The sequence below is a fragment of the Neofelis nebulosa genome, chromosome 7 (assembly GCF_028018385.1).
Source record: "Neofelis nebulosa isolate mNeoNeb1 chromosome 7, mNeoNeb1.pri, whole genome shotgun sequence".
Classification (NCBI taxonomy): domain Eukaryota; kingdom Metazoa; phylum Chordata; class Mammalia; order Carnivora; family Felidae; genus Neofelis; species Neofelis nebulosa.
In genome coordinates this window covers 72,322,058-72,348,141 of record NC_080788.1, presented here as the reverse complement: position 1 = coordinate 72,348,141, position 26,084 = coordinate 72,322,058, and the positions used below count along the sequence as shown (strand labels likewise).

General features: G+C 38.6%; 1 protein-coding gene across 8 annotated transcripts in view; it reads left to right on the top strand.

The window, feature by feature from the left end:
• The window catches only part of RNASE9 (ribonuclease A family member 9 (inactive)), a 109,882-nt gene that overhangs the window by 58,562 nt on the left and 25,236 nt on the right, over nucleotides 1-26,084 (top strand). For 6 of the 8 annotated variants that reach the window (XM_058738391.1, XM_058738395.1, XM_058738390.1 and 3 more), the window contains 2 exons: nucleotides 136-262; nucleotides 1,921-2,905. In XM_058738391.1, coding sequence (XP_058594374.1) covers nucleotides 1,936-2,541 — 606 coding nt within the window. In that variant the 5' untranslated portion in view covers nucleotides 136-262; nucleotides 1,921-1,935 and the 3' untranslated portion in view covers nucleotides 2,542-2,905. Of the gene's footprint in view, nucleotides 1-135; nucleotides 263-1,920; nucleotides 2,906-26,084 lie in introns of those variants that run through there. The other 2 variants (XR_009264265.1, XM_058738396.1) reach the window with 2 other exon arrangements.

Genomic DNA, 26,084 nt, shown 5'->3' with positions numbered 1-26,084 from the left:
TGCTTGTTGTGTTAGCCATTATTATGTATTATTTGTATGTATATTTATTTATGTACAAATAAATATTATTTATACATGTTACTTATGTATTTATTTCAGCTGCTCACAGTTGTTTTTCTCCCTTTCTACTCCAAGCTCCTGTGCTCTAAGGGGAGGCCAATTCCCCCAATATCAGGATCTCTGCAGCCCAGCCCTGAGGCATCCATTCTCTGAAGCATAGACACCACAAGGACTGAACAAGATCAAGAGACTCCAGGCACAGGTAGGCCTGGAAGCCTGTTCTCCAGTGTACCTAAAGCACTTGCCTTTGTCTGGGAAGTCTCCTTGGAGAATTGATTAACAGCCAGATTTGGAGTAGAAATGGAAAATGATAGATAGGCCCAGGAGTTCTCTGTGAGAGATGACACTTTGTACTAAAGGGTAGAATGTCCCCTGGTATCTAGCAGTTGGGCACAATTCCTGTAACACATGTTACTACTGTTCAGGCTCTTGCAAGGAAAGTTTTAAAATAATTATTTAACATAATGACCACAAAGCTTAGTAATAATGTGCTTCATTAGTATGTAACAAATTAAACATTTTCATTTCTTTTTAAGGTAGGACAATTTTTTAAATAATGTAAGTCATCTCAGTTTTACACATTTGTGTTGCAGAGACACTTGCTCATGTGTATTTAAAGTACTGGGGGGTATTGGGGTGCCTGGATGCCTCAGTTGGTTAAGCATCCAAGTCGTGATTTCAGCTCCAGTCTTGATCTCAGGGTTTGTGAATTCGAGCCCTGCATCAGGCTCTGCACTGGCAGTGAGGGGCCTGCTTGGGATTCTCTCACTCTCCCTTTCTCTCTGCCCCTCCCCTGCTCACACTCTCTCTCTCAAAAATAAATAAACTTAAAATAAATAAATAAATAAATAAATAAATAAATAAATAAATAAAGTACTGGGGGATTTTGGTGCAGCCTGCTGTGGGGTGAATAGACAGGCAGATGCACTGACAGCGAGGAAAGTAAGGACTGAAATATCTCCTTACTGATGAGGTAAGGAGAGGTACTGATGAGGTCACCGTAACTCTGCAGACAGGCTCACAGGGTGGAGAGAGTTTAGGGATGCAAAACCTGATCACAGCAGAAACCATGAAGTCTACCTAAGAGAAGAAAAAAATAGGATAAAAAAACACCCCCACAAGGTAAGTGATGCCCCTTGGTGGCAGAGCCATTCTGAGTGGTAACAGCAGGCAGAGGAGGCTACAAAATGGACCGAGCAGCTCCAGGCAAGGAGGTCGTGCTGAAAGCATACTCACAAAGAAAAGCAGATGGTGTTCATCTGACCCCATGTACCTTGCTTGATCCCTTCTCCCAGGGCATCTATGGTCTGAGATGAGCAAGAGGAGAAGTCATAAGATGAAGAATTTTCCTCATTGCAGCGGGCGGAGGGGAGGGAGGATCACTTACAGCTCTCTACGGTGTGAGTTCACAACTCCTAAGAAGAGAACAGATGCATTTGTTCCGGATGGTGGGAGCCTCTTCTCTGCCTGTCTGTCTATCTGTCTGTCTCTCTCTCTCTCTCTCCCCTCTCCCCACTGCTGTCTTGACCTCCTCTCTCCTTCCCTCCTGCCCTCCATCTCTCCTTTTCTCTCTTCCTCATCCTTCCTTGTTTGCTCACTGCTCTCTCTCCTTTTCTCTCCCTCCTTCCCTCACCTTTTCCTCTCATATCGACAGTCTTCCCGACTGAGTACAGGCCTAGGAAGGTTACTTTTTAGTCCATACTTCAGAAATGGTTAAATATATTCTGAATTATCAATTTGAATACTGCCCAAAGTCTTCGAGCTCAGAACGGCGGTAAGTGGCAGAAAGGAATGTTGCCCAGCACAGGAATAGAAGTGGGCACAGTATGGAAATGGCTCACATCCCCTTATCTCTCCTAGTCCCCCCTGGAAAGCATGTGGACTCTGGTCACCCTGCGGCCCCTCACTCTGCTGCTCCTGCTGCTCCTGCTACTGCAGCCACTGCAGTTGAAAATCTTGCACAAATATGTTCCGTTGTCAGCGGAAGAGATAGAGCAATTTGAAGATTATTTGGAGGAAATGCGCAGCACAGGACCTACCCTACCAACCCCTAAGGATGTTTTCAAAAGGCGCACCATTATTGATCCGGGAAGACCCTTAACTGATTCCAACTACTGCACTGATGAAATAAAGATGAAAAATGTCCACAACAGATTCCGTTGTGTAAAAGAACATTTCTTCCTCCAGATATCATTTGAGGAACTGCAAGACATCTGTAACAACCTGTTTGTGTCTTGTAAGAATGGGGTGAAGAGATGTCACAGGAGCAGGCAATCAATAAAAGGAGTGTACTGTAATTTAATCGAAGGAGTGGTAATGACAGACTGTGTCTATGAATCTTCTTACAGGCAGGGACAGGTCCTTATGACTTGTCGATGGCAAAATGATATTCAAGAAGTTATCCCTGCTTACATAAATGATATTATGGAGATAAATGATACTATCAAGGAGAAACATGTCCTCCACGGTTACTTCCAGTGACCCTTCTAAAAGAGTATTCTCTAAGACGCCAAGAGTAGGACACATCGCTCGCCATATGGATCCTTACAGTTCAAAATTGAGAACGGTAACGTTGATCCTATCAATTTTAATCATCCACCTTCTTCCCTTCTTCTCCTGACACCATGCAAACAATGTGGGCTAAGTTCACAGACGGTGCTCTGGGATGTGGCTTCAAACAGGTCACGTCATTTACCACATTTTGGATGTGTTTGGAGGGTGAATGCTTGAAGGGAAAGGGTGGCTGGCTCCAAGAGGGACAGGAAATGGTTATCTGGAGTGTGCTCCTATGTTGTCTTCATGTACATCTCTAGCTCAGTAGAAATAATAAAGTGCATTGACCTAGTGAAGTGTCTCTGGTATGGTTATGTGGGGTTTCTGGGTTGGGAATTTCTCTGTGATGTAATTTGAAAGAAAAAGAACCTAAAGCTCCTCAAGAAATTGTGAAATTAAACTTTCCAGTGCTATATTTGTATATATTTCACCCATTCTGTTCTTTCCACACAACAAAATACTCAACGAAAACATAAAGGTGTAGATTCTAATAGAGACATCTCAGGATAAATACTGAAATATTCAGGATGGCAAGCTCCCTGAGGTACTTTTCACGTGTCCAATAGCATTTTTGTAGATTCCCACACCTTTGCTTTAGCTTAGGCAGCAACACTGTTCACAAAACTACAAAAAATTCTGCACTTTCTGGCAGTCACATTTATTCACAATCCCTTTCCTGGCTTGCCAGTAGATGTGGCTTCATTTGAGAATACACCACTTCCAAAAAAGGCTGGAGAATCTGTATGATGAAGGAAATCTATTTGTCCAGTTCAGGTAATAATTTCTCTCCCTTTGTGAAATCTCTTAACATCTTTTTTAAAGTTTGTTTATTTATTTATTTTGAGAAAGAGAGAGAGAGAGAGAGAGAGAGAGAGAGAGAGAATGGGAGAGAGAGAATCCCAAGCAGGCTCCGAGCTGTAAGTGTGGAACCTGAGGTGGGGCTCAATCTCACAAACTATGAGATTCTGACCTGAGCCAAAATCAAATGTTGGATGCTTAATTGACTGAACCACCCAGCCCCCCCTTAATATCTTTTCGTTATTATTTTCAATAACTTAAGGCAAATGGGATAAGAAGGAGTGAAGGGAGATGGTAGGGAGAGTGTCTGTTACTTTTGCACATCGTACTGAAATCCAATCCACTTATTTCTTCCCCAGTCCTTATTCTTGTCTTCAGACTCAGAGCTAAGATCCTATTTTATCAATTAGTTGATGCAAATAAGGGTCTAGGGACAAAGATTCAGATCCCATTTCAGTGACTAAGGGGGAACCACTGTTCACATGGAGACTTGTGGCTTTTAATCATAATGTCTGAGTGAATGAGGATCCCATCAAACTTTAGAAATTTCCATCTCTAAAAGACAACCTTCAGCTGAAGAAGTTCTGCATATAGGCTAGCATGAGTACGTGCTATGGACCATCTCATCTGGGACATGCTCATTTCACCTATCTTGGGATTATCCAACATATATTTGTGAGAGTATGGTATAGTACAGTAAATAAGGCAGGAAATGACCATAACATATCTCCTTCTCTCCAGATAAATGATCTGATCCATACACATTAGAGTCATGGAAATAGAACAAAGATTATTTATACAGATTGTTCTTTTTATCTAATAATGCATAAAAAAATCCAGGTCCTGGCCTCAATCCATGAGATTCTTTAAGATATATCAAAACTATAATTTTTAGCTTTACTCATTGTATGATTTCAAAAGATTATCATCCTGTCTCCATTAGCATTCTCTCTTCCTTAATACCAAATTAATAAGATGAATATTGTCCATAACCTTGACCTATATCACAATTCATTCTTTATGTTAGAATCCCTTGAGTTGATGCAACATTAATTTTTTTAATTGTTATAAAATATACATAGCACAAAATTTACTACTTAAGCCACTTTTTAAAAAAGTGCTTATTTTTGAGAGAGAGATCATGAGCAGCAGAGGGGCAGAGAGAGAAGGACACAGAGGATCTGAAGCGGGCTCTGTGCTGGGAGCGGAGAGCTCCATGCAGGGTTTAAACTCATGAACCGTGAGATCATGACCTGAGCCAAAGTCGGACACTTAACCAACCGAGCCACCCAGGCGCCCCTACTTTAGCCATTTTTAAGTGTATACTTCAGTGGCAGTAAGTGCATTCACACTGTTGTGCAACCATCACACCAGCCAGCTCCAGAAAATTTTCATCTTGCAAAGCAAAACTCTGTGTACGTTAAACAATGACTCCTCCATTTACCCCTCCTCTCAGCCACAGGCAACCCCCATTCCACTTTGTCTCTTATGAATTTGACTATTCTAGATACCCCATATGAGTAGAACCATACAGTATTTGTCCTTCTGTGACTGTCTTATTCCATGTCTTCAGGATTCATCTATATTTTAGCATGTGTCAGAAGTTGTTTCCTTTTTAAGGTTGAATAGTATTCCATTGAATGTATACACTACAGGTTGTTTATCCATTCATCCATCAATGAACACTTACTTGGGTTGCTTCTACTTTTTGGCTATTGTGAACAATGCTGTTTTGAGCAAGCATGTACAAATATCTGTTTGAGTCTTTGCTTTCTATTCTTTTGGGTCTATGACTGGAAATGAAATTGCTGGATAATATAGTAATTCTATTTTTAATTTTTTGAGAAACCACCACACTCTTTTCCATAGCAGCTACACCATTTGACATCCCACTATCAGCGCACTAAGTTTTCAGTTTCTCCAATCTTACCTTCACCAAAACTTGTCAGTTTCTTTCTTTCTTTTTTTTAATAATAGCAATCCTAATGGGTGTGAAGTGGTGATACAACATTAATTTTAAATTTTAATTATTCAGTGAAGGAATGTAGGCCACCACATTTGTAACAGTAAGAAAAAAAATTGTGTTTGTTTCCTAACCAAAATAAACCCTAATCGGTATTGTCTTTAGAAAATTTATGATACACATAATGTTGTTGAATAAGAGTGGAAGAGTAGAATCCAATACGCAGAGAGCACGGTGGTTCCATATCTTCTATTCTAGCACAACATTCTCCAACAACATTAGGGGGAGTATAGAACCAAAGCTTGTCGCTATCCCTATCCTGCTCCTTACTGAAGAAAACTGATGATGCCTAGTTGAACCCTATTCATTTGCCCCTGCATACTTTTGTGCGAAGTTGAATTTGTATTTCTGGTTGACTTGAAGCATACAAGAACGGTTTTTCAATTATAATGTATATAGCAGTCATAATACCTCACACTGTATGTGCTCTATAATATAAAGATTTCAAAGTGCTTTCATGTACTTGTTCATTGTTGGTCATCATCACCCTGTGTCACAAATGAAGGAGACATATTCTCTGTCCACTGTTTGCTCAGAAATATGCTTGGTCACTTGTCCTGATCACACACAACTTAGGATCAGCAATGAGATCACACACTTTATCCAAACCTTTCTTTTCTTTCTTTCTTTAAGATGGGTATCTTTCACATGTATGAAATATAAAGATCTTGATATCTATGAGCTATCATATTTTTTGAAACACAAGAAAGAAATGGTTTGTCCCTTATTGCGTTTGGTGCATTCTATGATTTGCATTGAGTATGAGATAAATATTCCACCCCAGTTTTCATAGTCAGAAGATTACAAAAGCTAGTAATATTATCAAGTTCTTCTCTAAGAGATCAAAGGAGATACCTCCAGTGACATAGAGCCTCTCCAGACATGACTCTAATCTATCAAAACAAAAAGTAGAAGATACTTTATCCAAATGAGATTTTGAACTCAGGAACACCTTTTCTGTAAGACTGGACTCTGAGACTATGTTTTCCAACTACTAGAATATAAACTTCAGGAGAACAAGGACATTCACAGTGATAATGAGTATATATACAAAGTGACATTTCAAAATGTCAATATTTGACATTATTCAGTTGTTGAAGATTGTCTTCCTTCTCTTATTAAAATATATTCTGGGGTGCTTGGGTGGCTCAATCCGTTAAGTATCTGACTATTGGTTTCAGCTCAGATAATGACCTTGTGGTTCGTGTGTTCAAGCCCCGCCTTGGATTCTGCACAGACAGTGCGGAGGCTGCTTGGATTCTCTCTCTCCCCCTTTCTCTGCCCCTCCCACATGTGTGCAAGCTCTCTCTCAAAATAAATAAACTTTTTAAAAAATGAAAAAAATCTTCATTATAAGTAAGTATAAGCAATTCACCACTTTAATATATGCTCTAACAGTAGTGCCAGAGCAGAGGGAAGAGCAGCAGGTTTTGAGGATTTCAGGAAGCAAAACATTTTATGGATATTGGGCTAGAAGCTTGTGAAACAAATGTCAAAATGGAGGGAGCACTTCTAAGAAAGAGTAGACATTAAGAATATGAAAGGAAGAAATTTCGAGGAGGAAGCAAGAGTAAGAGAAAGAGGTAGAGAGGGAAGATGAAAGCAAGTCCTGGTCACGAGGAGGCCTTCATACCAGGAATAAAGGTTATGTCAATAAAGGGCAATTTTAAGGGGCGCTGTTAGCACATGGGAAGTCATTAGTGAACGTTATCCAGTGTCTGTGTCTTCACACCTTCTGTGCCTTTATGTGCTGACAGCCTGGAGGTCTGAAAGAATATTTCTAGAGAAGGCAGAGGGAGACAGACCGAGACCTCATTTCTAATAGCACACATCCCCTTGCTGATCTTCAACAGGGTGTTGAACACTCACTAAGAGATGGAGTTGCCATAATCCATTGCCACTTAAAGATGTTAGGTTGCACATTTAGACAAATGGGTGGTGAAAGTTTTTTAGTGTTTCATTTGTTGACATTCTGACCCCGGCATTTTGGAGAAGGGGATAGTGACAAGAATTCAACAAGTGAGTAAATATCTAAGACTACTGGTCCTGTGACCTTCTGTTATAATTATGGTATAGATGAATCTTATGCAACAAAGATTCTAAAATACAGTACCTCAAACAGATAAAAGTTTATTTCTCCTTTCTATGACAATCCAGGGGAGGCAATTTGTCCAGGGTGGGAAGGTGACGGTGCTCTATGTGATCACTGAAGGACTGGGGTTCCTTCCACATGATCCACATGATCATTTCCCCAGCTCCGAGGTGTTGTCTTTGTCCAGTTGGCCTCAGCCAACTCACCACAGATCTGTACTCCAGTGCACAGGAATGGGAACAGGTAGAGGGAAGCCAGCTTTCTCTGAAGGGGACATGGCTAAGAATTTGCTCATATTTCTTCAGCTCATATCACACTGGCCAGAACTTAGTGCCAAGGGCACACTTAAGGTGAGAAATCTGCAGAATGTGGTTTGATACTAAAAGGAAGAATAGAAAAATGTATCTAGGGAAGCAATTATTGGTGTGTCAAACATCTGATCTGACCTAAGGAAATGTTTTTCTCAATGCAGTTGATCATCATTGTTGCTATTATTCAGTCTTTAAACATCTGCCTTGACCAACTGCAGACCTCTATAGGAATTCAAGGAATGTACTCACTACTTACTGGCCTTCAAGTATGAGCATTTCTAGGTAGGATTATTATTGAGGAATAGAGTGTTGGCTCCTTGTGCAGAATCTTATTTCAGTCAACCTGGAACAGTACAGAATCAATGACTAGTAATGTCAGCCTAAAGTGATTGCTAAAACCCACCAGCAAAGGTTTGGTCCATTGATTTTCAACTCTCACTCATGAACCAGAATCTTTAGTAAAACTTTAACAAAATTGCTGAAGCTCCTGGAGATTTATTTGATTCACTAGGTATGGATGAGACCTAGCCATATGTATCATTCACAACCTCCACAGGCAATTCTAAGATTCAGCCAGAGTTCAGGATAACTGAAAATAGTGTCCATGCCAAAAGTCTAACTATTGAAACAAACCGGCAAGATGATTATACCGAAGATAGGAGATTCCTTTTACTAGAGGTGTGTGCATCAGGCTATCACGGATGGCTGAGAAAATTCACTAACATCCTACACCTAAGTCTCCTTGCTCTGGTGGAAGAAAGCAACCCATTGAAAAATAATATGGGACCAATGACCAAGGGAAGAGAATTATTCTTTCTGGCAGTTCTGGTTCTCATTATAAATTTGTATGGTTTCATTATAAGTTAATATATGAATGACGCCTAACAATAAATCTCAATTTGCTTAATTTGGGGTGTGTTAATAAAATTAAGTGTCTGGAAAGCAAAGCTAAGAACAGATGCTCACTTGTAGCAGTTTTACCAAGGTAATTGTAGCCAGCCTCAATTAGGGACATTTTTGTCACATCTCTAACCTAAGTGCAATAATCATCATAGAGAACGATCTCAAAATTAACCTTTTGCTACAACTCCGATGTGTAGAAAAGAAGGCAAAGTCTTCATTTTGTGGATAACTAATCTGCCGTTCTCACGAGATACCACTCATGGGGAATTTGGTTGGGTCTCCCTTCCTTTTCCACTTCTCTGTGGAAAGGAACTATGTGAGGGGAGAGGAGTTTCTGTTTCTGCACTGTGGCAGGAGAGAAGGCAAAGACTGGAGCAGATATTTGTACACCAATATTCATAGCAGCATTATTCACAATAGCCCAAAGATGGAAAAAACCTCAAATGTCTATCTGTGAATGAATGGATAAACAAAATGTGGCACATACACATGGTAGAATATTATTTCACTTTGAAAAGGAATGAAATTCTGATACAGGCTACAACATGGATGGATCTTGAAATGTTATGTTAAGTAAATAAGCCAGACTCAAAAGAACAAATAATGTATGGTTCCACTTATACGAGGAACCTAGAATCAAATTCATAGAGACAAAGTAGAATGGCGGTGTAGCTCCTGTTTCTGGATGCAAGGAGTTCCTTCCACGTGTAAAGAGGTTGGAAGCTGTCAGTGCTCCCTAACAACAAGTAAAAAGCTGAACAGACTAAAAAAATCAGCAACTCTTTTAGGATCTGTAAAAGAGTTGAGGAGAGGACAAACCACTGCCCCCAAGATTGGAGAGATTGACAGGCAAATACAGAGAATAGCAACTTAATGGAGGAGAGGCTCATGAAGTGTTAAATTAACTAGACAAGGAGGCCATTAGACTGAAGTGGCTTTAATTCTTGAGTACCCTAGGTAAGCACTACAAAACCTAAGACTGAAATGCCTCAAGGTGAAAAAATTAAAACCTAAGGACAATCGATCACAAGCAGCCAACTTGGCTTTCCCAAAGAAGGTGACCGCGTGGGATGTAGCCAATTAAATAATTTCCCTCCTGGGGCGGCTGGGTGGCTCAGTCAGGAAAGCATCTGGCTCCCACTCAGGTCATGATCTCCCGGTTTGTGAGTTCGCTCTGGCTCTGTGCTGACAGCTCAGAGCCTGGAGCCTGCTTCAGATTCTGTGTCTCCCTCACTCTCTGCTCCTCCCGTGTTCACACTCTGTGTTTGTGTGTCTCTCTCTCAAAAAATAAGTAAAAACATTTTTAAAAATAAATAAATAATTTCCCTGCTTTGCTTCTTACCTCTTCTCTATAAAAGTCTTTCCCCTAGCTCCTTTTGGTGAAGCGCTTCTAACCACTTCTAACTGGGCACATGATTTGAATTGGTTTTTGATCAAATAAACTGAAAAATTCAGTGTGCCTCAATTTATCATTAACAGGGGAAACCACTGTGGGAACCAGTGCAGGGGTAGGAAAATCAGAACTGTCACTGATACATTGCTGGAGGCAATGTTGTATGGACAACTCTGAGAGTTAAAAATTTCAGGAGAGGGGCGCCTGGGTGGCGCAGTCGGTTAAGCGGCCGACTTCAGCCAGGTCACGATCTCGCCGTCCGTGAGTTCGAGCCCCGCGTCAGGCTCTGGGCTGATGGCTCGGAGCCTGGAGCCTGTTTCCGATTCTGTGTCTCCCTCTCTCTCTGCCCCTCCCCCGTTCATGCTCTGTCTCTCTCTGTCCCAAAAATAAATAAAAAAAAAAAAAAAATGTTGAAAAATTTCAGGAGAAATTTTTCATGAGAAGGTCCCAAGTTTTGTGAGATTTACCTCCCCATGCTTGAGCAGGTTCCCTGAACAGGTTTCCCGTATCACAGAAAAATCTCCTACTGCTTCTGGCAGGGAGAGGGGGAAAGGAAACATTTTTCTCTGTTCTTAACGTTCTGTTTTCTTAACAGAAGCACCCTGTTCTTCTTAATGAGTCTTGCCCTCTGAAGAAACTAGTTAAACCGAAGCTAATCTGCTGGGGAATTATCAGAGTCTAACTGACCTGGGGGAAAGAAAGTATCCAACTCCAAAACACTCTACCCATCCTCTCCCCTGGAGAATCCAAGATATGACAGACATGACACAAGTGAGATTTTAAGAGCCTCTGCAGAGCGTATAGTAGAGGAAACACTATCTGTTGTCCCTTAATATTGGTAATTACTTTCTTCCACTGGGGTTCATAATAGGAACCTCAAGTTTTACCTGAGCACATAGTCAGTCACCCAAAATAAAAGAGGTAGTTTTCAGTTTTCTTTGCAAGTAAAATTGGCCATCTGACTAATTTCTAGACAGGGGATGTCTATGGAAAATAACTGAAATGAGTGTAACTTCTGAGACATATTCTTGAAGGGGAGGGGAATGCCCCTATTTTCCTTTTCTTATTCCTAATGGTTGGAACATGGACACGATGGCTGAAGGTATAGAGTAGCCATCTTAGACCCTGACATGGAAGCCACATGCCTGGTTTGAGCAAAATAAAACTGAACAACAAAATAGAAAGAACCTGGATATCTTACACCATGGAGCACCATAATAGACCTAAACTGTCTGTTCCTAGACTTTAGAAAAAGAAATGTGAGAGAAATAAACACCTATCTGGTTTCAACCATTGTTATTTGAAATTTCTGTCTCCTGCACAATAATTCCAATTGATACATGCAGGATTTGGGGAGGAGGGAACATAATCACATGAGATGTAGGTGGTTACTATTAAAACAATTACATCAATAACCACCGACTGGTGAGGCTTGAGATCTGGGTTGTCCAAAGTATATGCCTGGTGTTAATTTTAAGAATTACATGTAATGATACAATTGGAAAAATAGAAGCACAATAGCTATGCTATGTTAGAGAAGTGTCAACCCTCTTAACTACTGCTCAATCCCCATGCTTTACCTCAAATATGCTGGCATGGGAGAACAACAAAAGAACATTCGAATATAAGGATTAGCAGAAACAACTCTTAGATTGGGAATTACATATTTAGCTGCATCACTGACTTATTTATGAGCCTGGAGGACCACGGAAATTCTTTGTGTTTCATTAGCTAGCCAGAGATGAATCTTCTTAATTCGAAGGCAATTGCAGGCAGTAGTGAGGCTCTTTGGTCAACCTTTTGGCTCTGTAAGCGCCAGCCAAGACCCAAACTGAGATCCCTCCATATCCATCTCATGATTTATGACCATACTCAAAAGACAGCTTTGTGAGATATTCAAAACTCAATAAGGTATCTACTGACTTAAATAATAACATTTGCGATTTAAACTTAAAAGACTGAGGAAGAACTATGGCTTTTCATTTTGTTTGTTTTTAAAAAAAATTTTTTTAAATGTTTATTTTGAGAGAGAGAGACAGAGCATGAGCAGGGGAAGGGAAGACAGAGGTGGAGACACAGAACCCAAAGCAAATTCCAGGCTCTGAGCTGTCAGCACAGAGCCCGATGCGGGGCTTGAATTCATGAGAATTCATGAGATCATGATCTGAGCCGAAGTCGGATGCTTAACTGACTGAGCCACCTAGGCACCCCTGGGTTTTCATTTTGAATTTTAACCAATTTAATTCCCACTGTTAAAACCAAAATGAAATTCTTTTTTTTTTGCTTTTATTTTTATTTTTTTCTATAATTTATTTATTTTTTATAATTTACATCCAAGTTAGTTAGCACATGGTGCAACAATGATTTCAGGAGTAGTTTCCTTAAACCCCTTACCCATGTAGCCCATCCCATCTCCCACAACCCCTCCAGCAACCCTCTGTTTGTTCTCCATATTTAAGAGTCTCTTATGTTTTGTCCCCCTCCCTGTTTTTATATTATTTTTGCTTCCATTTGCTTCCATTACCTATGTTCATTTGTTTTGTATCTTAAAGTCCTCATATGAATGAAGTCATACGATATTTGTTTTTCTCTGACTGACTAATTTCCCTTGGCATAATACCCTCTAGTTCCATCCACATAGTTGCAAATGGCAAGATTTCATTCTTTTTGATTCCGAGTAATACTCCATATATATATATATATATATATATATATATATATATATACACACACACACACATATACATGTATATGTATATATGTGTATACATATGTATACATATATATGTGTGTGTGTATATATATATATATATATATATATATATATGACATCTTCTTTATCGATTCATCCATAGATGGACATTTGGGCTCTTTCCATATGTTGGCTATTGTTGATAGTGCTGCTATAAACATTGAGGTGCATGTGGCCCTTTGAAACAGCATATCTGTATCCCTTGGATAAATATCTAGTAGTGCAATTGCTGGGTCGTAGGGTAGTTATTTTTTTATTTTTTTAATGTTTATTTATTTTTGAGAGACAGAGACAGAGCATGAGAAGTGGAAGGGCAGAGAAAGAGGGAGACACAGAATCCAAAGCAGGCTCCAGGCTCTGAGCTGTCAGCACAGAGCCTGACACGGGGCTCAAACCCACAAACCACGAGATCATGACCTGAGCCAAAGTCGGACACTTAAATTACTGAGCCACCCATGCGCCCCAGGGCAGTTCTTTTTTTAATTTTTTTAGGAACCTCCATACTGTTTCCCAGAATGTCTGCACCAGTTCGCATTCCCACCAGCAGTGCAAAAGTGATTCTCTTTCTCCACATCCTCGCCAACATCTGTTGTTGCCTGAATTGTTAATGTTAGCCATTCTGACAGGTGTGAAGTGATATGTCAGTGTGGTTTTGATTTGTATTTCCCGGATGATGAGTGATATTGAACATTTCTTCATGTGTCAGTTGGCCATCTGGATGTCTTCTTTGGAGAAATGTCTATTCATGTCTTTTGCCCATTTCTTCACTGGATTATTTGTTTTTTGGGTGTTGAGTTTGGTAAGTTCTCTATAGATTTTGGATACTATCCTTTCATCTGATATGTAATTTATAAATATCTTCTCCCATTCTGTTGGTTGCCTTTTAGTTTTGCTGATTGTTTTCTTTACTGAGCAGAAGCATTTTATTTTGATGAGGTCCTGATAGTTCAGTCTTGCTTTGGTTTCCCTTGCCTCTGGAAACCTATTGAGTAAGAAGTTGCTGCCTCCAAAATCAAAGAGGTTTTTGCCTGGCTTCTCCTCGAGGATTTTGATGGCTTCCTGTCTTACATTGAGGTCTTTCATCCATTTTGAGTTTATTTTTGTGTCTGGTGTAAGAAAGTGGTCCAGGTTCATTTTTCTGCATGTCGCTGTCCAGTTTTCCCAGCACTATTTGCTGAAGAGACTATCTTTTTTCCATGGGATATTCTTTCCTGCTTTGTCAAAGATGAGTTGGCCATATGTTTCTGGGTCCATTTCTCTATTCTGTTCCATTGATCTGAGTGTCTGTTTTTGTGCCAGTACCATACTGTCTTAGTGATTACAGCTTGGTAATACATCTTAAAGTCCGGGATTGTGATGCCTCCAGCTTTGGTTTCCTTTTTCAAGAATGCTTTGGCTATTCAGGGTCTTTTCTGGTTCCATACAAATTTTAGGATTGTTTGTTCTAGCTCTGTGAAGAATGCTGGTGTTATTTTGATAGGGATTGCATTGAATATGCAGATTGCTATCGGTAGTATTGACATTTTAACAACGTTTGTTCTTCCTATCCAGGAGCATGAAATACTTTTCCATTTTTGTGTGTCTTCTTCCATTTCTTTCATAAACTTCCTATAGTTTTCAGTGTATAGATTTTTCACCTCTTTGGTTAGATTTAGTCCTAGGTATTTTATGGTTTTTTGTGCAATTGTAAATGGGATAAATTCCTTGATTTCTCTTTCTGTTGCTTCATTGTTGGTGTATAGGAATGCAACTGATTTCTGTGCATTGATTTTATATCCTGTGACTTTGCTGAATTCATGAATCAGTTCTAGCAGTTTTTTGGTGGAATGTTTTGGGTTTTCCATATAGAGTATCATATCATCTGTGAAGAGTGAAAGTTGGACCTCCTCCTGGATGATTTGTATGCCTTTTATTTCTTTGTGTTGTCTGATTGCTGAGGCTAAGATTTCCAATACAATATGAATAACAGTGGCGAGAGTGGACATCCTGTCGTGTTCCTGACCTTAGGGGGAAAGCTCTCAGTTTTCCCCCATTGAGGATGATATTAGTGTTGGGTCTTTCATATATGGCTTTTATGATCTCAAGGTATGATCCTTCTATCACTACTTTCTTGAGGGTTTTTATCAAGAAAGGATGATGTGTTTTGTCAAATGCTTTCTCTGCATCTGTTGAGAGGATCATGTGGTTCTTGTTCTTTCTTTTATTGATGTGATGAATCACATTGATTGTTTTGCAGATATTGAACCAGCCCTACATCCCAGATATAAATCCCACTTGGTCTTGGTGAATATTTCTTTTAATGTATTGTTGGATCTAGTTGGCTAGTATCTTGTTGAGGATTTTTGCATCCATGTTAATCAGGGAAATTGGTCTATAGTTCTCCTTTTGAGTGTGGTTTTGTCTGGTTTTGGAATCAGAGTAATGCTGGCTTCATAGAAAGAGTTTGGAAGTTTTCCTTCCATTTTCTATTTTTTTGGAACAGCTTCAAGAGAATAGGTGTTAACTCTTCCTTAAATGTTTGCTAGAATTCCCCTGGAAAGCCATCAGGCCCTGGACTCTTGTTTTTTGGGAGATTTTTGATTCCAAGTTTGATTTCTTTATTGGTTATGGGTCTGTTAAAATTTTCCATTTCTTCCTGTTTCAGTTTTGGTAGTTTATATGTTTCTAGGAATTTGTCCATTTCTTCCAGATTGCCCATTTTATTGGCATACAATTGCTCGTAATATTCTCTTGTATTTCTGTTGTGTTGGTGGTGATATCTCCTCTTTCATTCTTGATTTTATTTATTTGGGTCCTTTCCTTTTTCTTTTTGATCAAACTGGCTAGTGGTTTATCAATTTTGTTAATTCTTTCAAAGAACCAGCGTCTGGTTTCATTGATCTGTTCTACTGGGTTTTTTTTTGTTTTTTGTTTTTGGTTTTGGTAGCATTAATTTCTGCCTTAATCTTTATTATTTCCTGTCTTTTGCTGGTTTTGGGTTTTATTTGCTGTTCTTTTTCCAGCTCTTTAAGTTGTAAGGTTAGGTTGTGTATCTATGACCTTTCTTCCTTCTTTAGGAAGGCCTGGATTGCTATATACTTCCCTCTTAAGACTACCTTTGGTGTGTTTCAAAGGTTTCAGGCTGTGGTGTTATCATTTTCATTGACTTCTGTGTACTTTTTAATTTCCTCTTTAACTTCTTGGTTATCCCATTCATTTTTTAGTAGGATGGTCTTTAGTCTCCAAGTATTTGTTACCTTTCCAAATTTTTTCTTGTGATTGATTTTGAGTTTCATAGCCTTGTGGTCTGAAAATATGCACAATATAATCTCGATCTTTTCATACTTGCTGAGGGCTGATTTGTGGCCCAGTACATGATCCATTCTGGAGAACGTTCTATGTGCACTGGAGAAGAATGTGTATTCCACTGCTTTAAGATGAAATGTTCTGAATATACCTTTTAAGTCCATCCAGTCCAGTGTGTCATTCAAAGCCATTGTTTCCCTGTTGATTATCTGTTTAGATGATCTATCCATTGTTGTAAGTGGGGTGTTGAAGTCCCCTACTATTATGGTATTATTATCAATGAGTTTCTTTATGTTTGTGATTAATTGACTTGTATATTTGGGTGGTTCCACATTTGAAGCATAAATGTTTACAATTGTTAGATCTTCTTGGTAGATAGACCCGTTAATTATGATATAATGCCCTTCTTCATCTCTTGTTACAGTCTTTAAAGTCTAGATTGTCTGATATAAGTATGGCTACTCTGGCATTGTTTCAGTGACCATTAGCAAGATAGATGGTTCTCCATCCCCTTACTTTCAATCTTAAGCCATCTTTAGGTCTAAAGTGCATCTCTTGTAAACGGCATATAGATGCATCATGTTTTCTTATCCATTCTGTTACCCTTTGTCTTTTGAGTGGAGTATTTAGTCCATTGACGTTTAGAGTACTGAAAGATATGAACTTATTGCCATTATGTTGCTTGTAGAGTTGGAGTTTCTCATGGTGTTCTCTGGTCCTTTCTAGTCTTTGTTGCTTTTGGTCTTTTTTTTTTTTTTTCCCTCTGTCTTTTCTCCCCTCAGAGAGTCCCTCTTAAAATTTCTTGCAGGGCTGGTTTAGTGGTCACAAACTCCTTTAATTTTTTATCTCTCCTTCTGTTTTGAATGACAGCCTTTCTGGATAAAGAATTCTTGACTGTATATTTTCCTGATTCAGCTCATTGAATATATCCTGCCACTCCTTTCTGGCCTGCCAAGTTTCTGTGGATAGGTCTGCTGCACACGTGATCTGTCTTTCCTTGTAGCTTAAGGACTTTTGTTCCCTTGCTGCTTGCATGATTCTTTCCCTGCCTGAGTATTTTGTGAATTTGACTTGATATGACTTGTTGATGGTTAGTTTTTGTTGAATCTAATGGGAGTCATCTGTGCTTCCTGGGTTTAGATGTCTGTGTCTTTCCCCAGGTTAGGAAAGTTTTCCACTATGATTTGCTCACATAACCCTTCTACCCCCTCTTCTCTCTCTTCATCTTCTGGGACCCCTATGATTCTGATGTTGTTCCTTTTTAATGAGTCACTGATTTCTCTAATTCTTAAATCATGCTTTTTTGCCTTAGTCTACGTCTTTTTTTCTGCTTCATTGTTCTCCATAAGTTTGTCCTCTATATCATTGATTCTCTTTTCTGTCTCATCCATCCTTGCTGCTGTGACAATCATTAGAGATTGCAGTTCAGTTATAGCATTTTTTATTTCATCATGACTAGCTTTTATCTCCACAGAAAGGGATTCTAATCTGTTTTCAACCCAGCTGGTATTCTTATTATTGTGATTCTAAATTCTGGTTCAGACATCTTGCTTGTATCTGCATTGATGAAGTCCCTGGGTGTCATTTCTTCCTGTTGTTCTTTTGGGGTGAATTTCTTCCATTTGTCATTTTGAAGGAAGAAAAGGAATTAATAAGGTAAAAAAAATTAAAATTAAAAAATTTAAAACAACACAAAAAATTAAATAAGGTTGCTAGATCCTAGGTGTGTTCTGGTGGTTGTTGAAAGGAGGTTGATAGATTAGAGAAAAAAGGGATAGATAAGAAAAGACAAAAAAGGAAAGCATTTGAAAATTTGAAAAAATGAATACAATGAAATGGAATAAAATTAAATGATGGGAGTAAAAAAATAGATTTAAAAATTTACAAAAAAGTAAAAAATATAGTGGAGAAAATTAAAGATAAATATTCAAAAAAATTTTTTAATGTTTTTATTTATTTTTGAGACAGAGAGAGACAGAGCATGAGCAGGGGAGGGGCAGAGAGAGAGGGAGACACAGAATCTGAAGCAGGCTCCAAGCTCTGAGCTGTCAGAACAGAGCCTGACATGGGGCTCAAACTCGCAGACTGTGAGATCATGACCTGAGCTGAAGTCAGATGCTTAACCGACTGAGCCACCCAGGTGCCCCAAAGAAAAATAATTTTAATCGAAATATTAAAAAAAGAGAATTTTTTTCTCTTTCTGTATTCAAGAATAAGAAAAAAAAATCAAATAGATGGTCCAGCAAACTGACTGAAGTATGATTGAAATTACATTGGTTTACCCTAGAAGTCAAACTATGAAGCACTTTATAGTCCATAAACTAAATGTGCAGAGAGATGTGTGTTGTTCCTGAAAAGCGAGGTTGGCCCAGTTGGGCGGAGCTTAGTGTAATGGCTCCATTCTCCAATAGATGGCGCTGCTTAGCTTACTCGGGTGGATTGTTGTGGTGCCTGTAGGTGTGTATACGCATGCGCAGGAGGGGTGAAAATGGCATCGGCCAGCTACCCAGTCTCTTGTATCAGAACTCTGTACTCTCCCCAACCAGCAGTCATGCACCCCTCCTTTGCTTCCAGCCTCCGTCCACTCCTGCTTTTACACCGTCACCAAGCCATCACTGCTTTGTCTGTAATGAAGCCGTCAGGTTGCCAGGTGGCACCTCCCTCCTGAGTTTTATCTCAGATGTGGCTATTTCCTGACCCCCTTACTTCTGTGGGACTGTGGCTTTGACCTGCTCAGACCTTCTGGGGGAGGGTCTCACTGAGCAAGGCCAGGGACCAGACCGCCCCCAGGAGCATTCTGGAGACCGCGCTGCTGCTGATGCCCAGAGACTGAGGCTGGGTGCCAGCCTGCTCCAGAGAAAGTTTACATGATCATGTAGCAGCAGCATTTCAGGGATTATGGCAAATCACAACACACATCTGGCTGCAGGCTTCACCCTTAACGTCCTTGTTCCAGCACCAGTGAATGTAGTTGTTCTCTGGGGTCCACTGGGGCCTTTGCCTATGGGGAGTCCTTCCAGCAGGGGAACTGCCTCTCCCTGTTTGGCCCAAAGAACTTCGGACTTCATTCTATTCCTGGAGATTCGCCCTTCTTACAAGAGCACCACCAGGTATCAAGCTGCGGAGTTTTAGACTCTGCACTGCCCCTGTGTATGAAGTCTTAATGGAATTTAAATCCTTTCCTTTCTCCTTTATCCATTTTTGTTCAGTCCCTTGCATATTCTTTCTTTTCTCTCCAGCTGCTTTCAGGCGGCGGGATGCTTTCCATACTCCCTCTCCCCCCTGCCGGCTCCATCCTCTCTCCACATGCAAAAACAGGTCCCTGCCCTCTGTGGCTTCTCTCTCCCAGTTCATCTCTCCGTTCCGTGTACCTGCTGAGTTCTCTGGTTCAGGTTGTGCAGATTGTTGTGTTAATCCTCAAATCATTTTTCGAGGTGTGCAGGATGGTTTAGTGTTGATCTGGCTGTGTTTCAAGGGACAAGAGATGCAAAAAAACCTTCCATGCTGTTCCCCCATCTTGGTCCTTCCCAAAATAAAATTCTTAATAGGCATTCTGGAAAAACTGCCTTGAGTGCAACAAAAAACCTCACATCCACGCTCACACCCCTGCTCCTTAACAGTCTGTACTGTCTGCATGCCCTCAGTTGCTGCTCAGTGCCAAGCATACAGAAAAATCTTAATGATGCTAGGGCCTAGTGCCTGCCCTGGGACTTCTGTTTCTAGCTGAGGGCGAAGACAAGTAGAATGATGATTCTGGACCTTACTGGAGACCTTGGGAAACCCCTGGGGCAAAGCTTGGGCATGATCAAAGGACAGAGTTGATGGGTTAAAAAAAAATAATGTAGGAAATTAGGAACATTCTGATATGTGTAGTCCATGCACACACTGACCTCATTTGCCTCATTATTCAGGAGGTATCAGAGGTCAGGTGTTCTCCCTACATGGGAACAGGTACTGATTTCCTTCCAATTTCAAATAGTAATGATAAAAATCATGAAAATCATAAAAAGTCATGAAAGCTAAATTTCCAGGCTTCAATAGCCTCTAAGTATAAAATAAAGCTACACTTCCAATACAAAAGCTCATTTTAAAGACTTTTAAGTGCTCATTTCCCCAGACAGGCATGTAATCTCCCTTTACTGTCTTGGGGAACTTCTGAATCTCCTGGGGTTGCTGACTTCTTGCAATCTCACAGATCCTTCAGGTCCTTCTCTCTGTTCAGGGGTCATGTCCACTGACTGTCCTGTCAGAGGATGTTGCAAGCTTGCCTCCACACTGGTGCTTCTGCTTCCAGCACTGCCTTGGCTTCAAGGGAGAGAACACAGCTTCCCCTTGACTCCTAGGCCCTAAGATCTACTATTTCATTCCCCTACTTATCCAAAGCAGAGCTGTGATTAGTCAGAGACAGCTTAAAAAATTAAATGTTAAGATAATTGGAATTAAAAAAAAAATTCAAACAGCAATAAATTATGTGGCAGTCAGCATCCTTAAATAAACCTCTTTGTCTTTGGAGATATTTCCAAGAAGTAGAGTCCTAGAAGTAAACTTTACTGGTTATGTGAGTATTTGATTTGTGATTGTCACCGAAATGTACACATATTTTACATGCTTTTCTATAACTGTGTTATACTTCAACTTTAATGGGTCTTACATTTGTTTCTGGATCAAAGAAAAATTACATTTTTAAACCTAATGTATATTCACATATTTTCTCCCAAAAAAGCAATGTCAATGCATACTCTTATAGAGAGTCTATTTAAATCCTTCTAACATTGCTATCAAAGATATCATATTCCATTCTGATAGAAAAAATCTGTTTTTTGGTTATGGTTATTAGTGAGGTTAAATATCTCAAATGTTTACTGACAGTTTATTCTTTTCTTTTGTGAATTCCCTATTCATACACTTTGCATATTTTTCTACTGGGTTATTTATATTTATTGATTGATCTTAAGAGCACTTTACATACAATGGGTATCAATCCTTCTAGTGTATGCTGCAAATAGTTTTTCTGTTTAGATGTTTCTTTTACAAATTAGTTTATGGTATCTTTCATCATCCAGAGGTCTTAAAATTTATGCAGTGAATTACAACTAATGATTTGCATATCCTTTAACATTATAAATACATTTTCCTTTATCTTCTGCTTTGCTTTTATAATGTAATTTTTCAATGTCTTAAATTTTTAATTCATATTAAATCTTTTTTAGTGTACGTTGCAAGATAGAAACCCAATTGTACTGATGTTTAAGAAATACTCCAACATGTTTTCACTAGTTTCAGCTTCTGGCTGAAGCTCCTGGAATGTGAGATGCTGGGCGTAGAACCCAGTTGAGCCAAAATTCAGACCTACTGAATTGTGAAATAATAAATAGGTATTGTTTCAAGCCACTAAATTTGCGGTAATTTGTTATACAGCAGTAAAATGACAAATACAGTAAGACTAAGAATTTTGGCAGCAACAAAAAACAATGTTATAGAAAGGCATCATGTTGAAACTCACTTTTAAATGGTTGCCCCCAAAATTATAGATAGAATTCTGAAATCAAGTGTGAAATGTTAACAATTAGGGAAATGGGGTTAAAGATGTATAGAAAGTTGTGATTTTTTTTTTTTAGTATTTTTACAAATTTTCTCTAAGTCTGATATGAACTAGCAATTCTCAGAATAGCAGAAGCAGTAATATGTATGGTCATTAAGCACTTGAGGGGATGTTCAATCCCACTGGCAATGTGGGAAATGTAAACTATTATGATAAAGAGATACAATTGCATACATATTATAATTTGGAATTCTTCCAAGTATATACCCAAGAGAAACACACATACAGGCAAAGGAAGATGCACAAAAAAGTTCATTAAAGCGCTGTTTATATAATTACTATTTGGAAGCTTAAATGCCCATTTATAAAGGAACAAATACATAATCCAGTATACTTATAGAATACACTAATAAAAAAAAATCAACAAATGGGATCTACATACAGTAGTGTTGATAATCCTAGTAACGATGTTGGTTGTTAATTGCAAGTGGCAAAAGGATATGCACAACATGAATTAAGTTATGTACATTTTAAAAACACAAAGTGGTATACTTTATGTATTTATATATATATATATAATTATATATTTATATTATATATATAATATATATAATATATTATATAATTATATATATATAATATAATATATATATAGTTTGTGGTATATGCAAAGCTAGTAAAAGCATAAAAATATCCACAGGGAAAATAGTACTAATGTCTCTGGAGTAGTTACAGCTGGAAAATAAAGAGAAAACAATGGGGAAATAACATTAGCTGCATCTGCAGTCTCTTAATTCTTTTAAAAAATAGTAAGGGGCGCCTGGGTGGCTCAGTCAGTTGAGAGTCAGACTCTTGATTTCCGCTCAGGTCATGATCCCAGGCTCAGTGGGATGGAGCCCTGAGTCCAGCTCCATGCTGAGCGTGGAGACTGCTTGGGATTCTCTCTCTCCCTCTGCCCCTCTCCCCCACTCACACTCTCTCTCTAAAAGTAAAATAATAAAATAAAATTAAATTAAATTAAATTAAATTAAATTAAAAAAAAAAGATCTGAACCACATATGGCCAATCATTTACATTTTAAAAGTATTGATGGAAGTGTGTGTGTTCTAGTATTATTTTTATTCTTTTCTATATCGTCGATTTATATTATTGTTTTTTGAAAGAGATCAAAGAGACTTAATTATAGAGTCCTTAAATGTGGAGACAGGAGGCAGAGGAGATGGAAGTGCTTTTAATTTTTTTTAAATAGAATTAGGTGAAAAAGAACATTCTGATGAGTCTGTTCATGAGATTAGCTTTGGAGTAATAATTTAAAATAGTGACAAGGAAATAATTAATGAGTCAGCAATTTGTACCTTTATGTTAGTTTCTTTCCCTTCCAAATGTTAAGAGCTGTATTGTAACATCTGATTTTGAAACTGAACTGTTTTACAGAGGTATATCATTTTGATTTTAATCTCTTGAGTAATGCATATTAATTGTTGAAGACTAAGATACTATTGAAACAATTAACCATATTCTATCATCCAGAGAAAATTATGATTAACTTATTGGTTAATCTTCACAGATAATTCTGTCATCCAGAGAAAATTATGATTAACTTATTGGTTAATCTTATTCAGTAAAATGAGTGCCCATGTCTCAAATTTTTAAAGAAAGCTTGGGACCCGTTTTTATAGTTCCAATCATGAGACTTGTGCACTGGTGCCATCTGCTGGCACACTTCATACACATTGTAGATGCTGTGGGGTTATTTTTGAGAAGTGAACACATAAAAAAAAAAAATTGGACTCACCATAAATTCAGCATCTACCACTTCCCTTGTATTGCACAGACACGCGCGCACACACACACACACATCTGCACACATATGTATATACTTATATACATATATTAATATATATGTACATATAATCCAAGTAGGCTCTGAATTGTCCGCATGGAGCCCAATGTAGGGTTGGAACTCACGAATCATGAGATCATGACCTGAGTCAAAACCAAGAGTCAGACACTTAACTGACTGAGCTACCTAGGCACCCCTGAGCTCCCTTTATTTTAAAGAGAAATTTACTTTTCCAAGGGCTACAAAATTAGTCCTATTTGTTTGCAAAGTCAATTTTCTTCACATATTGAGTGGTTTCCATATCTCTTTAAAATTGCAGTTAAAAAAAAACATGAAGTAAAAGCAAACATCACGAGGCAGGAACTATGGGATAAAATCATAATAATTAATAATTAGACCTCAAGTTAGTGGATTCTGAGTTATCAGAGGAGCTATTGCTTTCATAAAACAAAAACAAATTGTTATGAAAAAGTAACAATAGAAAAAGGATAAACACTTGTAAAATAAATATAGAAATGTCATGGGGAACAAAAGAATCAGTGTCTGGATCAAAAGATAAGGTTAAGCAAATTACCCAGACCTGGAAGTGGTGCCTCTTAGGACTTGGACTGGAGTCAGAAAGTGGTGAGGAAAGAGACTGTAGCTTTTAACTCTGTGTGTGTGTTCCTTTGATAAATACAAGATGCGACCTGAGTGACAGAGTTTTTGTTTAGGATGATGAAAAAGTTTTAGAAATAGATGGTAGTGATGGTTTCACAGCATTGTGAATGTAGTTAATGCCACTGAACTGTATACTTTAAAATGGCAATTTTTATGTTTACATATGGTTTACCACAATTAAAAAAAAAAAAAAAAAAAGCATGACCAGAGATAACATTTGTCTTCTGCCAAGTCTGTGTCCTAACAACACCCGTGCTTAGGGAAATGCCAAGTCCAGGATTCCACAAGATGGATTGAAGTGACCACAGTTGTGAAGAATTAAAGAACTATGGAAGTGGGGAATTGCAGTGATCCCAATGAGGATATTTGCTTATTTCTGGATGTGATGCTGCCTGTTCAGAATAAAAAACATGAGTCACCATTAAACAGGGGCTTCCAAGGGGAAAAGTTCCGATTTTACAAATGGCTTGTCTTTTTTTTTTTTTTTTAAATCTAGTCTTGGGATTTTAACTAAATCTTTTTCCATCCTAGGATTAACATTAAAAAAGTCACTTCAAAAGTGGTTGAGGTGACTAATCTGGGCAAAACAAATAGATTCTAAGAGAAGAGGCAGTGAGGAGAAGCCTGGGTGTGGGAGCAGCCTGTCTAGGCTGGTATAGATAATCTTAGGAACAGTAAACACTGATGCTGACATTACCCACAGAAGGGTGTGTGGCAAGACTAAACATGGGTGAATAAGGAGACATTCATGGTGCTTACACAAACTGAACACTATGATATAATTTCCCTCGAGGAAAATTTCCTCCAGGAGAAATTCCTGAACCATATCTTCTCTGGATATCTTCCTAAATGATTCCAAATTCAACGTGCGGAGGGCATGACCGAAGATACGGTGCAGCCATCATGAATAATCCACTCAGATATAAAGAGTTTTAAATTTTTGTTTACAGGGTATAAAAGAGTGTGTGTGTGAAAATCAGATTCATGAAGCTTTGTGTCAGGAAGTGGAGAGAGTCTCAGGGGAGAGGAGACACTGAATCATTAAGAATTTGTTTAGAAATGGCCCATTCAAAAGACAGAGAGAGAGAGAGAAATGGCCTGTTCAGTAAAAGGTATGCAAAGTTATGTTATAATGAGAAGTTATATTTTGCCTATCAAACTGTCAGAGATTAAAATAAAAGATAATACCAAATTATGCAAAGGATATAGAGGGCACAGATCCAGTCTGTATACTGGTAATGGGGTTATAAGTACAACTTTACTAAAAGGGAATGTGTGAAAACCTAAAAGTACCTATAACTTTAAGATTATTTATACTCTGACCTAATAATTACACTCAGAAGAATTTGTTTTAAGGAAAAGCATCAGTGCAAATTATTTATCATTGGAAGTCACTTCAATGTCCAGAAGTAGGGAAAGAGTTAAATAAATCATATTTCATTAATAAAATAATATACAGCTAGTAATTTTTTTATTTATAAAATGCTAATGCATAATTTTAACTTTCAAAAAATACACTTCTTCCCCTTCATTTGCTTATTTTCACTTCCCTTCCATTCTCTTTGCTTTCCTCCCTTTATTTCCCCTTTCTTCTCTTTGTATACAATTTTGTCCTGAAGCCATTAGATGCACTAGAGCAAGGTAGACATCCACAAGGAGGGTTGGGCTGGCATGGAGAACAGGAAGTCAGAGCCTGAAACAGGTGAATGGAGCATTCATATAGGGGGTGAGATGGAGTTGGGGTGAGGTATGAGGAGGGGGATGAAGCATGGAGAGTTAGAGCTTGAGTAGCTAGAGGAGGTGACCACTCAGAGGGTGACCTGGTGTGGGGTTTGGAAACTGAGATGGGGAGCATCCATGGCAGGAGGC